The sequence below is a fragment of the Felis catus genome, chromosome X, assembly GCF_018350175.1.
Source record: "Felis catus isolate Fca126 chromosome X, F.catus_Fca126_mat1.0, whole genome shotgun sequence".
Lineage (NCBI taxonomy): Eukaryota > Metazoa > Chordata > Mammalia > Carnivora > Felidae > Felis > Felis catus.
In genome coordinates, this window is record NC_058386.1 from 45794535 (window position 1) to 45810681 (window position 16147).

General features: G+C 46.7%; 1 protein-coding gene across 30 annotated transcripts in view; it reads right to left on the bottom strand.

Moving 5' to 3' along the window:
• The window catches only part of LOC105260237 (protein FAM156A/FAM156B-like), a 47092-nt gene that overhangs the window by 4233 nt on the left and 26712 nt on the right, over positions 1-16147 (bottom strand). For 7 of the 30 annotated variants that reach the window (XM_045051220.1, XM_045051210.1, XM_045051203.1 and 4 more), the window contains one exon: positions 728-2158. In XM_045051220.1, the coding sequence (XP_044907155.1) occupies positions 1398-2054 (657 nt within the window). In that variant the 5' untranslated portion in view covers positions 2055-2158 and the 3' untranslated portion in view covers positions 728-1397. Of the gene's footprint in view, positions 1-111; positions 267-475; positions 682-727; positions 2159-7369; positions 13071-16147 lie in introns of those variants that run through there. The other 23 variants (XM_045051219.1, XM_045051211.1, XM_045051205.1 and 20 more) reach the window with 9 other exon arrangements.

Below are 16147 nucleotides of genomic sequence, written 5' to 3' on the forward strand. Positions count from 1 at the left end.
AAATCCCTGCTTTGTTTACTTTCTCCTGTCAAGTGGGACACGAGCCTGGCAGGGTCACCTGAGCACCAAGCTCTCTGGAGAGATCACACGTTCAGAACATAATAAACACACCTGCTCTGAAGCCACTTCTGTCTGCAGAAGACTCACAGATGTTTGCAGCAACACAGCTCTGGACATTACCTAATTACGGAGACTGAGCGCAAGCAGATTTTCTCTGTAGTTCAGAGGGACTGCACGGGCACTTCCTGGGTTACACAGCACTGGATCTGTGGGGAGGAAGAAGGATGATGCCTCATTAATGCCTCCTGAAATGAAAAGGCACACATGTAAATCCCAAAACAACTCTGAAATGACTCCGTGATGCAGGCATAAAACTGCTGTTCGCATTCCCCACCCCAGGGACACCGGGCAACAAGGTACAGCCCCTGGAGATGCTACGCCAGGGGGGCCAGCACCATCTCCCAGGACCTCATACCGTGGGCGGTGGGCTGTGCTTCCAGCTCTCTGTGGGCAGGAAGACTCTCTTCCACTTGCTCTGCCCGGATGATCCGAAGGCTGCTCGTGCTGCGGGGCTGCAAACGGTGACTCGATGGTGTTCCCTGGTGCCCTCCGGGCCTGGCTCCAAACCTCCTGATAAACTGTGATCTGCTGCTCTAGAATTTAAATGCGGTGACCTCACACCTGACAAAGAACAACCCAATATGGATAAAGAACCTGAATGCAAAAGTTAGGTTTTTTTTATATGTATATTTATTTGGCAAGGATGATGAGGTAACGGGTCAGAAATTCCTTCGAGGGGAATACCATCCGTGTTATAAAGCAGGGAAACAATGTTCTACATTTAGCTCAGCATACTCATAACGGCTTACACAGACAACACAATAGTGAACCACCAAGTTCCAGTTCCATGTCCCTTTCTGCACCTCCTTTAGCGTCAGTCTCTTGAAAGTGGATCTCCGTTCAGCACACGTCCATTCCAGCAGACCAGTGCTGCTGCTGGGAGGCAGTCCGTGAAATGGCACAAAAGCACATGGCCATCATCAACGGGGCATTCATGCTACAGAGAAGCTCTCTACCGTACTGACAACAAGGCAGGGAGGAGAGGCAGAGTTCGGGGTGGGAAAGTGACAACATGCATCACGGGAGCCATAATAAGGAAGTTACGGACCCCTGGGGTATGCGGTGTCCCATAGAAAGCCCCACAGGGATCCACAAATTCAAGGTAAGACAGAACCTTCCGGGGATTGGATGAGGGCTCACGCCGATCGAATTTTCAGTCATCAACGCTGCTCTTGTCACTTCTCTGACGACTGCTTACTGGTTGGTCCCCAAAAGAAATCCACGCTCAGGATCATGTCTGGAGCCATTCAGACCTGCGTCACGTGAGGATGAGAGCCTCAGTTTTCTTTCAACCACTGCTTTAGGAGCCTCTGAAACATCCTTTTGCTTTCCTGCTGCATCTCCAGTTGGAGCTTCTCGTCTCTTTCCTGCTGTTGGAGCACCCCTTCGGGCAGCAGGCCAGGTCGGCTGGTGCTCAGGCTGAGGGTCAAGCCGCTGAGGCCCTGTACCAGTGTCTCCCAGGAGGAAGCATGGGGGGCCCCTTTCCTCTCCGCAGACATCCCAGAGACATTTGGCCTATGGCTCTGGCAGTATCGACATTCGCATCTGAATCTGTTCTGATCTCTATCACCTGAGGAGGAGATCCTGGCTTTCCTCTCCACCCGATAAGGTGCCACCTGATCGAGGTGCCGCCGTCTCATGTGCCCCAGAAGGGTTTTCTTCCTCTGAGGGGACGCTGACCTTTCCCACCGCCTCTCTTGTAGGGTTTTCTCATCTCTGTAGCGCTGTTGGAGCAGCCCCTCTGGAAGAGGGGCAGGGTATTTGGTGCCAGGACTGGTTTTGAGGTCACCCAGGCCCATCATAAGCAGTTCCGAGAAGGAAGGAGAGGAGGCTGCCGTGACTTCCCGGGAGGTCTCTTCAGAGATCATCGGGGAAGACTCAGAAATCAGTGTTGAGCTGCATTTCCGGAGCGGATCCATGGAGGTGTGGTCCATGCTCACAGCTCCACCTGGCCCTTGGTCTAGACAGCAAGCTGAAGACAAAGGTTGTCAAAGAGCTGGAAGCTAGCAAGGGAGGTGTGTGGCCAGAAGGACCCAGACTACATCAAATGGTGATAAAAGAAGAAAGAAAACTCCGTTATTATTCACCTGACTTAACGTTTCTGAGCCTCAGCTTCCTATCTGTTAAATGGGGATAATAATGAGCCCTACTCCCTATGATGGTTCTGGGCTTTAAATAAGAGTATACATTTCCAAGCTCAGAATTCGGATGGCATATAATCAGGATCTCAGGCGTGAGATTAATCATCAAAACCACATCATAGGTAATGAAAAATGGTGCCCTGCAGTCAACCATGTGAATCCCCTGCCCACTTTTGTTGTTGTTGTTGTTGTTGTTGTTGTTGTTGAAAGAGAGAGACAGAGGGCGCGAGTGAGCAAAGGGGGGGGGGGAGAGGGAGAGAGAGAGAGAGACAGAGAGACAGAGAGAGACGACAGAGAGAGAATGAACGAATAGGGAGCCTGTAGCATGGCGCAAGCTCAGTCGACCCTGCCGACTTTTTATAACCATTCAAGCATAATTTTAAGAACACTCCATGTGTGACCAGCATCTGCTATACTCATAAGTGTCCATGTACTTTCCAAAAGGAGACAATGGCTAAAATTTCCACCATGGTGACACATTCTTTTGAATATTCACTGGCTTTCATCTAGGTAAAAAGGATGTTCAAACCTATGGAAGTCATTTCATAATCCTCAGTAAGCAGCAATAAGAATTTTACTAAAATACAAGAACAGAGATCAATGAAATTTCTAACAAGACAGATTAGAGAAACTCAAATTAAAAGTTGCTTCTTTGCGGCGCCTGGGTGGTTCAGTCGGTTAGGCGTCCGACTTCGGCTCAGGTCATCATCTCGCGGCCCGTGAGTTTGAGCCCCCCGTCGGACTCTGTGCTGACAGCTTGGAGCCTGGAGCCTGTTTCAGATTCTGTGTCTCCCTCTCTCTCTGACCCTCTCCTGTTCATGCTCTGTCTCTCTCTGTCTCAGAAATAAATAAACGTTAAAAAAAAAAAGTTGCTTCTTTGATGGGGCGCCTGGCGGGCTCAGTCAGGCGTCTGACACTTGATTTCAGCTCAGGTCATGATCTCGAGGTTCGTGGGATTGAGCCACATGTCAGGCTCTGCGCTGACATTGTAGAGCCTGCTTGGGATTCTCTCTCTCCCTCTCTCTCTGCCCCTTCCCCACTCACACGCTCTTTATCTCCCAAAATAAATAAGTAAACGTTTTTTTAAAGAGTTGCTTCTTTGAAATAATCAATAAAATTGATAAACCTCTACAGGACTGAAGAAGAAAAAAAAGGAGAAGAGCAAAGAAGACACATCACACTTCTGACTTCTAGCCATACTACACAGCTAGAGTAATAAGAACAGTGTGTTACTGGCATAAGAACTGACACGTGGGCTAACGGAACAGAATCGAGAGCCTAGAAGTAACCCCATGCATGTATGGCCAACTAATATTTGACAACAGAGTCAAGAATACTCAATGGATAAAAGACAGTCTCTTCAATAAATGCTGCTGGGAGAATGGACTATTCACATGTAGAAGAATAAAGCTGGATTCCTATCTTACACTCACAAAAGTTAACTTGAAATGGATTAAAGGCTTAAATGTAAGACTGGAAACTAAAACTGCTAGAAGAATACATAACGACAAAGCTCCCTGACACGGGTCTTGGCAATGGATTTTTGGATATACCACCCAAGGCACAAACAACAAAATCAAAAACAAGTGGGGCTACATCTAACTAAAAAGCTACACACTAAGGAAACCACCAAGGTGAAAAGACAACATATGGAATGGGAGAAAATATTTGCAAACCGTATATCTGACAAGGATTTAATATCCAAAATATAAAGACCTCATACATCTCCACAGCAAAAACAAAACAAAATAAACTGAAAAAAACAACAACTAATCATCGAATTTAAAAAATGGGTAAAGGTGGGGTGCCTGGGTGGCTCAGTCGGTTGAGCATCCAACTTCAGCTCAGGTCATGATCTCGCGGTCTGTGAGTTCGAGCCCCGCGTCAGGCTCTGTGCTGACAGCGCAGAGCCTGGGGCCTGCTTCTGATTCTGTGTCTCCCTCTCCCTCTCTGTCCTTGCCCCTGCTCGTGCTCTGCCTCTCTCTGTGTGTCAAAAATAAATAAACATTAAAAAAATAAAATAAAATTAAATTAAATTAAAAAAAATAAAATAAAATAAAAATGGGTAAAGGCTATGAACAGACATTTTTCTAAAGATGACGTACAAATGGCCAATGGGTACAGGAAAAGCTGCTGCAAACCACCAATCATCAGGGAAATGCAAATAAAAAGCACAATGGGCTATCACCTCACACCTGTTAGAATGGCTAGCATCAAAAATACAAGAGATAAAAATGCCAGCTTCCATGTGCAGAATAAAGAATACTTGTGTACTGCTGGTGGGAATGTAAATTGGTGCAGCCACTATGGAAAACAGTATGGAGGTTTCTCAAAAAATTAAAAATAGAACTACCATATGATGCAGACATTCCACTTCTGATAGTATATCTGAAGGAAATGAAACCACAATGTCAAAGATATATCTTTACCCCCATGTCCACAGCAGTATTATTTACAATAGCCAAGATATCGACACAGCCTAAGCGTCTTTGATGGATAAATGGATCAAGTAAATACACAGACACGCAGACACATACACACACACACACACACACACACACACACACCCACACACACACACCCACGCCCCCCCCCACACACACTATTATCTGGCCATAAAAAGGAGGAAATCCTGCTATTTGTGACAACATAGTTGGACCTTGAGGGCATTATCTCACTTATGTATGGAATTGAAAAGGACACTTCCAAATATACAGAAAAAGCTATCAGATTTGTGGTTGCCAGAGGTGGTGATTTGGGGAGGGAGAAGAAAATTGGAGGATGATGGCCAAAAGAAACAAACTTCCAGGTGTAAGAAAAATAAGATAAATAACGAAATATAATGTACAACATGATGACTATAGTTAACACTGCTATGTGATATAAATGAAAGCTGTTAAGAGAGTAAATCCTAAGAGTTCCCTTCACAAGGAAAACATTGGTTTCTTTTTCTTCTTTTTGTGTCTCTGAGATGGTGGATGTCAACTAAACTTACTATGGTAACCATTTCATGATATATGTGAGTCTGATTATTATCCTTTATACCTTATCCAGTGCTGTCAATTATATCTCAAAACTGGAAAGAGAGAGAGAGAGAGAGAGAGAGAGAGAGAGAGAGAGAGAAGAAATTAGTTACTAACAACAGGAATGAAAGAGGAGACTTCACTAGAGACCCAGGAAGTATGAGAGAAACGATATTATTAATATTACATGAAAATCTCCATACATAAATGCAACAATGTGCAAATGGATTGATTACTCAAAAACCATAAACCACCAAAACTTACCCAAGGTGAAAGAACATGCATATTTCAGAACCATTTACAGAAATTGAATCAGTTGTTAAAAGCCTATGATGAAAACCCCACATGGTATCACCAGTGAATTCTACCAAATATCGACAGGAATAAAAACACCCACACACAAATTCTACACAATGTCCTCCAGGAAACAGAAGTGGGGGAACTACTTGCAAGTGATTTTATGAGGCTAGCATTTCACTGATGCCAAGAAAAGTACTGACCAATATTCTTCCTTAGCACAAGCACAAAATTCCTCAACAAAATACTAGCAGATGGAATCCAGCAATATATTCAAAGGAAAAACAGCATGATCAAGTGGGTTAGCTCAGGAAAGCAAAGGTGGTTCAATAATTGAAAACCAACTAATGCAATCCTCAGATTTAGAATATAATTGATTAATCAATCAATGTAATCTATAATTGAAGATGAAAGATTAAAAAGAAAAATGATAGCCTCAATGCTATTCCTCTCAAAACCAAGTGGCATTTTTCAGTAAACAATTTTAGAAAAACAATTTTAGAAAAACAATCCTAAAATGCATATGAAACAACAGAAGACCCAGAATAGCCAAGGCAACCTGGAGGAAGAACAAAGTTGGAAGTACCCACCCTCCTCATTTCAAAACATATTTCAAGGCTACAGTAAGTAAATCAGTATGGTAGTGACAGAAAGACAGACACTGGCCAATGGGACAGAAGAGAACCCAGAAATAGACCCACGCATGTACAGTCAGCTGATCTTGACAAGGGTGCCAATAATACGCAATGGGGAAAGGACAGTCTCTTGGACAAATGGTGCTGGGAAACCTGGACACCCACGTACAAAAAGGACGATATTGGACCCTACGTTACACCACACACAAAAATCAACCCCAAAGGGATTGAAGATTAAGTATAAGACGTGACACTGTAAAACTCCTGGAAGAAAACATAAAGGAACATCTGTGTGACACGGGTCTTGGCAAGTGATTTCATGGAAACGACACCAAAAGCAGTCATGAAAAAGCAAAAACGGCCAAGTGGGACTACATCAAACTTAAAAGCTTCTGCACAGCAAAGGAAAACATCAACAAACCGAAAAGGCAATCTACAAAATGGGCAGAGATGTGCAAACCATGCATCTGATAAGGGTTAATTTTCAATATTTATAACAAACTTTTCTAACTCAATAGTTAAAACAAACAAACCAATTTAAAAATATGCAAGGGATCTGAATAGACATTTCTCCAAAGAAGACATACAAATGGCCAAAAGGTATATGAAATGATGCTCCCCTTCATTAAGCATTAGGGAAAGGCAAATCAAAACCACAATGAGATGTCATGTCACACATGTGACACGTGAGGATGGTTATTGTCAAACAAACTAACAAAGAGCAGATCACAAGTGTTGGAGAGTATGCAGAAAACTGGAACCGTCGTACGCTGTCGGTGGGAACGCAACTGGTGCAGCCACAATGGAAAACAGTATGGAGGTCCCTCAAAAAATTAAAACTATCATATGATCTTGTTCATACCCAGATGTCCCCTCCAAAACAACTAAAAACAAACAAACAAACAAACCACAAACCAACCCCCAAAAAACCCATCATCTGATCCAGCATCCCACTCCTGGGCATATATCCAAAAGAACTCAAGCCAGCCTCTCACAGAGATGTCTGCATTCCCATATTTACTGCAGCATTAATCGCAGTAGCCAGGATAATGGAAACAACAATCCTGTCAATCGACAGTGGAATGGATAAAGGAAGTGTGACACATCTATACAATGGGATATTATTCAGCCGTATAAAAGGAGGAAATCTTACCTTTTGCATTCCAGGTGCTGTGGATTAAAGAAGCGAAACAGATAATGCCGTTTCTTATCCAGCGCCTTCCATGTGCCAGCTAATGTCAGCTAGGTGTTTTACATTTGTTGTCTCCTGGAGGTCTCCCAACAAACCTTGAGTAGGCAGGATTATTGCCTTTAACCAGGAGGAATTTGAGGCTGAAGGAGAGAGACTGAAGTGGCAGGGTCTGCCCTGGAATCCAGTGTGAGTGTAATCCGAATTTTAGGGCGGAGGGAGGCGAGTCTGGAAAGAAAGGCAGGCACTAGGATGCAGACAGCTTCCGATGCCGTGTGGGTGTAAGGGAACATCATGTGCTCCGTTACCTGCCCTGGGGTACCCCCCACCCCCACCCCGGCACCAGGACCAGGGCAGGCTATCTGAGGACATAACTGGAGTGTACTGAATTGATGCACACTGTGTAAGACGGTGTGTATTTGTGGTCCCCAGGTGGGAGAGTCAGCCCTCTGGTGACGGATCGTCCGTGCATGACGCAAAGGATGAGAATGTATGGCAGAGGAGGAGAGTTTCTAGGGCTGAACACAGACGTGTAATGTGATCTTTATGTTCTTTGCTCTAGCTCACGTGGTGTAAAGCCTGACCTGCCACCTCTCCCATGGCAGCATCAGTAGGTGTAAAGATAGGGAATGTGGCAGATGCATTTCTGTGAACCATACTTGCATTACCTCATTATGTATTCACAAATGCAACCCTCTCTGCTTGGTATTGTCACTATTAAGAATAATAAGCCCATTTCACAGGTGAGGATAGTAAGACACAGGGCCAGGTACATTTCTCAAAATGACAGGACTGCAAGTGGCAGAACTGAGTTGGAAGGAAGGTTGTTTAGGAACAGAGCTTGTGCCCTTACCCACGACACGACATGGCTCCCACAGAAAAGAAAACCAAACCCCACGATGCTCCCCATATCCAGAAGTCTGCTTTGTGCTGTGAGTAAAGAGGAAACCCCTCCTCAAACAGGTCTAATCACAAAGGCAATTCACAATCACACAATGAAATCAGAAGTAAGGGTGGGTGCAGGCGGGGCACATTCTGGGGTCTGGTGACGCCATCAAGGACCTAGGTTCTTTCCAGTTCTCTGATCTGTGTGTGTGTGTGTGTGTGTGTGTGTGTGTGTGTGTGTGTGTGTGTACGCGCGCTTTCCGTCCTGTGTTTGTCAGAAGAGCCCTGGAAGCAAGGAAGGCAGGTACTGCCATCCCCATCTTAGAACAACAGAAGCTGCATGGCCAGGTCTGGACACAGTGGCCCCAAAGACAACAGGCACTCAGCTATTGCAGGCAGGGCCTTATCCTCTGAGTTTCTGGTCAGACTATGGCTACTGGAGAGCAGGGATCTTCCCTCAGCATTCAGGGCCCATGGTTCAGGCTACAAGTGATGCGTGAACACAATTCCACTCATTTGAGGAGCTGCTCAGGGGCTGGCCTGCCTTCGGTGATAATTTGACCTCCCGTTTTCTTGGGTGCCCCTCTGCCTTTTAGTCAGAATATTAGGACATTCTCCAGGTTCTTCTCTTTGGTTCTAGACAAACTCTTTGGCTCTTAGACCCAGGCGCCCGCATGTTTGCTGGCAATGCCTCTCCAGGTGATCTGTCAGCCCCAAAAGCAGAACCTAGAAAGTATCCCCAAGGGTGTGAATTCAGGGTTCACGAAGAGGTGACCTTTCAACAAACATTGTGAACAGGGAGAGGAATCTGACAAGCACATTTCTGGGGTCAGGACTTTCCTGTCAAGAGGGAACAGTTGGGAAGAAGTGTCTGAGGCAGAGGCTTCCAGAAACAGTGCAGATACTGCCAGAAGGCTGGAGCAGCTGGGGGGTAGGGGAAGGGAGTGAGAGCCTAACAGAAAGCAGGGGAGAACAACGGGTGACAGGCACTAGACCCTGCTGTGCTGAGTCAGCTTCTGTTCAGTCAGCTGGACTGCAAAGGACACCCAAGGATCACAGATGCCGAATGACACCCTGTATCGGGCTGTAAGTTAGGCAGAGAAGGGACATGGAGAGGACCACTTAGAGAAGAGGCAGGTTTGGACAAAGAGCTGGAAGGACAGTGAGGAGGAGCGCCTTCTTGTGAGGCTGACAGCAGTCACCTGGATTGACACAGCCTTCACCCGTGTGCTCATGTCCCGTCCCCCAAGGGGATTTGTGCTCTTGCCAGAGCGTCCCATTTTTTTTTTAATTTTTTTTTTCAACATTTATTTATTTTTGGGACAGAGAGAGACAGAGCATGAACAGGGGAGGGGCAGAGAGAGAGGGAGACACAGAATCGGAAACAGGCTCCAGGCTCTGAGCCATCAGCCCAGAGCCCGACGCGGGGCTCGAACTCACGGAGTGCGAGATCGTGACCTGGCTGAAGTCGGACGCAGAGCGTCCCATATTTAACTAGCAGCCTTAATTCACTCAACAATCCACCTACTGGACAGATCACTGTGGGCACCTACTCTGTGCACCAGTCGCTCGGGACTTGGAAAACATTCTCTGAGTTGCCTGGAGCTCCAAGGATCTTGACCCAAGTTCCACTGTGAGACCAGAACTGTGGCCGACGGGGCAACAGTGACCCACACATTGAAAATCCCTTTACAGCCTCTTTAAGTTTCTGGAATTAGAGATGGTACAAAAAATCCAATCTTCCTCCTCCTCACAGAGAATCTGAGTACAGAGATGTCCTGTTTACTCCATCCTCCTGTGTCATAACCGGTACACGAGCTGCCCTTTGGGATGAAGGACCCTGGGTGAAGGTCCCTCCTTCGCTGAAGAAACATGTTCTAAGCACCACCCAAATTCATGTGTCAGTTCACTGGACTCAGTGGGGACACAGGGATCACACAGGGTGTAGTCTGCAAGCAGATGACCACTGCACATTGTGTGAGAAGAGCGGTGGCAGAATTGAAATCACAGTACCTTAGGGACACACAGCAGGGCCTCTTACCCCTACTTAAGTGTATGTGTGTGTGTTTGGTCAGGACACACCTCTCAAGGCTGGGGAGGCTGATGACACAGGCACTTTGCTCACCCACAGTGTACAGACGTGCACGCCGAAGAACAGAGAGACACCTAGTTAGAGTCGGACTGCAGTCCTTGGGCTACTGGGCTTCAAATCACCAGTGGGGTCTGGTCAGTGCTACGGCTGTGATGCAGCTACTAAAAGCACTTCCTCTGCTTGCCTCTCAATTCGTAATACCTGGTCACCAGTGAGACAGGTAGAGACCTAATTTGGGTAGTGGGGTTGCTTGCAAAGGCTCTCTAACATGGCAAAGAACCACTCCACGGGGGGAGCCCTGGACATTGAAGTCCTGCTTGGCTGTTGGTTCTGAGGCAAGCCTTCCATGCCAAGGGACTCCAGGTCTGTTGGCTTCAGGGCAGCTCATCAGAGGACAGACACAAAATCTTAGAACCTTTCAAGGTTGCTGAGTACCTCCATTTCAAGGTGGACAGGTGTTGGGACCATGATGACTATACAATACTGGAACAATATATGCATTTCAGCAGCTGAAACACAATCCATGAATATCACTGTGAGTGCAAAGTCGGGCTTTGGAGTCAGGCAAAACGGAGGTGTGATGCCCAGATCCACCCTTTCCTGCACCAGCGACCTAAACCTTTCCGTTTGTTTCCTTGTCTACAGACAGTGGGCTTTGACACTTACCTGAGTGTTTGGGTAATAAAACTGTATATACCAGCACAGCTGAGCTCCTCAACAGCCAGGCTGCAGAAGAGACAGTCACACCGTGCCCTGTGTTAGGGACATGTCAGCATGGAGCAAGTATGCCAGGACCCTGGGACTCTAGTCCACGCCTCTGGCTGAGGTTTGGGTTTGGGGGTTGTGGTGGTGACTGGACTGGTGGTTCCATCTTTTCTCTTGTCCAAGGGACACACTTCATTTCATGCCTAGGCAGAGGAGTTATAGTGAATGAGGTTAATGCTCACAGTTGAGTCTATGACAAGACAGAACCAGCAGGGGGTGCTGCTGCCCACTGGACCCCACAGGAACTGACAAACTTTCCTCCAGGGGTTTCTGGCACCTGGTAGGGACCCCTAAGGAGTTCTATGAAGGCACTGTCAGGATCCCTTAGAGGGCTCCAATAGTGAGCAGCAGCTGATCTTTGCCTCCTTGATGGCCACAGGGACTAAAAGACCAAACCTCTTGTAAAGGGAAGATTAGTTAGTACACTTTCTCTTGTCCCAACAGAAACTCAGACTGCAACTCCGAGTGAAACATTATCAAAACAAAGTCCAAGGGAGGTAGTGGAAGGCATTTAATTTCTTGGGTCAAAGGTGCCATAAAGTGACATATTCTTTCCACGTTTCTGCTTATCCCTCCTCACTGGAAGGCAGGGCCCCTTCACATTGGGAAAGTTTGTGACACATCCCAAACTCCGTGTCCAAGTGCATCAAAGGATCCATATGAAAGGAGATGAGATCTTTGCTGTGTGTCATCCTATTCCTAGCAAGGAAGCCTTTTCCAGAACAACTGTGCTGTCAGATTGCATCTCCAATTAACTCACTGTGAACCAGGGTAAAACATCTATTTGGGAGAACTTATAATGAAATCTCCATCACTTTTCAGTAAAAAGTTTTATTAACAGTGCCGTTTCATCCAGGGATTCCTAGGGTTAAATGGAAATCGCTCTCTACTTAACCTGATAGCTTGAACATCAGTAGGAATCAGGCAAATGAAGGCTGGGGACAGGAGACGCAGGGAGGAGAGAGAGTGCCCAAGCCCAGTGGCCATCTACTGAACAGAAAGAGGTTTAAGTTGGCTGGAATATGAAGTGGGGGTGGAGGAGGCCATCTGCTGAAGATGAGGCATTTGAGGGTAGGCAAGGCCTGCTGTGCCTGGTCCAGGAGGCTGGACGTTATCCCAAGAACAGCAGGAAGACCCTGCAGAGTTTTGAGCAGGGTACACAAGACCAGATTAGGATTTAAGAATGGTCCCTCAGGTAGCGGGATGAAGAAATTTGTGGCCAAGGGTTAATATTGGTGGTAGTTATCAAGCAGAGAGGAGGGTCATGTGGCCTAGGGAACTAACTGTAGTGATGGAAGTAAGTGTCAAGATCTTATTTTGAAGGACGTAGGAGGTTGGACTGGACGGACTTGGTGTTTGAGGGGGTGGTGAGAGAGAGGCAGCAAGGAAGGACGGCTCTAAGAGTCGCTGGCCGAAGCAGCTGGGTAGAAGGCTGCTTTTCACTGGGTTAGGCAACACTGGAGGAGATGCCGATGCATGGGGAGTGGGGGTGGGTGCAGGTGCGTTCACTTTTGGACATGTTGTGTATCCTTGCCTGTGGGGCTCAACCACTTAGTACCTCAGTGACTTGGGGGAGCTGACCTAGCCTCTCTGTGCCTAAGATGCATCCTCTGTAATAGGAGAATGATGCTAATAATTAGAAAACACAGCTAATTTCTGATTCATTTAGTCCAGGATAACGTTCTCTACTTGTACAGCAGAATGCTGTTTTCAAGTTAGGCAGTCCCTAGGCAAAACGGGAGTCTCTCTGCTTATCCATGTATTGGTTGGCTTTACTTACCTGCCGTGTGTATTTTCAACATGCAGTGTGTTTTGGCAGTGCTAAAAGAAAAACAATTAATTCAAAGAAATGTGTTTAGGGGCACCTGGGTGGCTCAGGTAAGGTTAAGCGTCTGACTTCGGCTCAGGTGATGATCTTGTGGCTTGTGGGTTCGGGGCCCACGCTGGACTCTGTGCTGACAGCTCAGAGCCTGGAGACTGCTTGGGATTCTGTGTCTCCCTGACTCTCTGTCCTTCCCCTGCTAGTGCTCTGTCTCTCAAAAATAAATAAACATTAAAACAAACAATCAAAAGAAATGTGTTTATCACGTGTGATATGTTAGCCCGTCAGTTTGTCCCTCAAAGAAACAGCCCCCCTTCAGGCCCTCCACTCTTCTTCTTGTAGCCTCACTCCCTCAGAGGGCGGCGGGTGAGCCTTTGGGACCTACTTTCTCCAACAGTTCTCTTCTCTGTAAAGTCATCTTTACAGAGTCCCAGAGAGTGCCTAGCACCTGTTGAGTGCAATCTGTCTGTGAGCCTGTCAGTTGTCTCAGGTGTGAAGTTAGGGGACAGGAGAGAGCCGGATGTGTGGATCTGGAAACCAACAGTGTGTGCCTGTATTGCAGGCAGGTGGTGAAGCCATATATACCAAGATTTGAATCAGGGCCCCATCACTTACTCCTTGTGTGACTCTGGGCAGGTTACTTCACCTCCCTGTGGTCAGTTTCCTCATTTGTAAGATGAGGATGATGATCCTATTCTAGGATAATGACTCATGGTTGCCTCCTTCTTTTAGATCAAGAAAATACTACCTTTTAAAACTATAAAGTGCTCTTCAAGTGTAGATTACTTCCAGGGTTAAAAAGAGAATCTCTGCTTATCTAGCTTTCTGCTTGGACAGGCACGAAACATGCCATGCTCATTTTTACCCTGTAGACGATGTTGAACTTCACTCGAGCCCTGAAGAGAGCCACAGTCAAGAAATCTCGACAGGCTTTCGTGTTTCAGAAATGGCTTATCGCAAAAGACCACTCTTCCCCCTTTAACCTAGAAAAGGCTTGCTCCTCACGCTTTGTCACGCCCTACCATATGTCTGTCGGGTGGCTCCTGGGTTTACATGCGACAAGGCCAAACACAGACCTTTCTCCTTTTGCTGATTGGGCCAGACACACAGTCCCTCCAGCTCCCTGATGTAACTGAGATCAGAAGTCAGCCCTCCTGAAACTAGCTAGACACAGAGAGAAACATTTCTTGTTCGTGGAGACTAATCCTGAATGCAGAAACATCCTACCTTAAGTCTCCGCCACTATAATGGGTCTACTCAATCCTTAGGGGAAAAAAGGCAAAACCACCCTGCGGAGACCGTGTGATGTTCAGATCTGGGCTGCTCTCAGCATTGCAACAACCTGAATAGTGAGGTGCTGTACTAGTTTGGTTTTTGTCTTTCCTAGTATGCACGCATGCAAAAACGACCGGTAAGAACACAAAGGTCTGAAAGTGGTACTTCCTGCCACGCGTGCGCCCTACAAAGGAAGCAACCCAACGTCACTCGTCACTCGCAGCGCCTGGAAACTCTCCCTGCCACCTCGGGAAATATGTATCCTGTGCAGTCACTCAGGTGCGCCACAGTCACTCTGGGGTGGGTTCAACCTTCTCTACTCCCTGCGTGGTTACAAGTCCCGGATCCCAAGTACCCACGCCACGGCCCACGGAGAGGAAGCCACTTCGCCCCGGGGCACCCTGTTGTCCCTCCCTGTCCCGTGCAGCCGGAGGAAGGTTAAGGAGCACCCGGCTTCTCCATAGTGTCCCATGTCTGTGATGTCACACGCAGTCCCGCAGCCCCTCCTCCTGTGGCTGGTCTCTCTAGGAAGTCGGGAGGACTTCCCCTCTCGGTGGTCTTAGCCCTTCTCTTCTGGGGAGGTGGGGGTTCAAGACCTGGGGCTGAGGACAGGAGGGGGTGCGCTGGCGCAGGGATGGAAAGAACAGGATCCCGGGAAAGAACATGCATGAGAGCAAAAGCGGGAACCTAAGAATAAAAGAGGGAGAATCTCCCTAGAACAAGCCGGGTGTGCATTCGTGTCACAGGACCACCGTTCTTTTTGCGCCACACAAGAGCAGTGCTCTCTGAAAGAACAGCTGTTTTTCTCAGAAGCCTGCCTCTGCAGTGTCAGAACTGAGGTTTGACAACCTGTGTGTGGCATATTTCTCTTTCTCTAGTTGGGGATGCCATATTTAGTGGAGATGAGATTGACACTTCCCATGGGCATTGCTAGACACCCCCCCGCCCCCGGCCCCCAGGCCATAACTGGGCTCCAGTCCGTGTTCCACGGGTTCAGAAACAGTCTGTTTCCTTGGCATCACCTCCTGTATTAAACCATCTGAGGAATTCTGTCTAGGAGGTGACATACAAAAAATAGTGTCATTCCTACACTGGTATACAATTATTTAGACTGTTGTAATCAGATTACAAGCTCCAATATATAATATTTACAAAAAGAAGGCATGTTTGGTTGTCCAGTTTGCTGAAAAACAGCCAATCCTGGGCAGCAGACATATAAGTGTGATGAGAAACTTGGCTTTATAATTAATCACAGAATTCCATTTACATTTCCAATACAATTTCCTTATATTGACTACTAATGTGTGTATTGGGTGGGTCGTGTGTGTGTGTGTGTGTGTGTGTGTGTGTGTGTGTGTCTATGTGCACACGCGTGTGAGTGTTAGGGTGTTTTGTCAAAAACCGAAAAGTGAATGGCCTGTCTTGCCCGAGCCTCTCAAGGTACCAGTAACAGAGAGAAAAGATTTTTTAAAATTCCATATTGTAAGGAGCAGATTGTGAACAAGTTCCTACTGGAGTGTCTTACCTGGAACCTCCTGGGATTCAGCAAAACGTTTTGTGAATAGTTTTTTTTAGGGAAGCACTGGTTCTACTGTTTTTAGTTGAATATGGACTACACTTAAAACTGTACTTGAGATTGTATGAAATAGGTAAGCTAAAGCTCGAGATTGGGAGAACCCAACCCTAGGGAAGGGTCTCAGGGAAGCTAACCACACAGAGTCAATGGTCTAGACAAGGAAGACAGGTTGTTACGAGCTGGAACAGACGAGTTCAGTCAGTCAACTCAGATCAAGCTCTGTCTTTCTGGACAGTTGTCAGACTGAAACATCAGGAAGAGGCCACAAATACCTCAAGTATGAACTTCAGTATGTGACAAAGGCTCTCTAATCAGGGTATAAACACT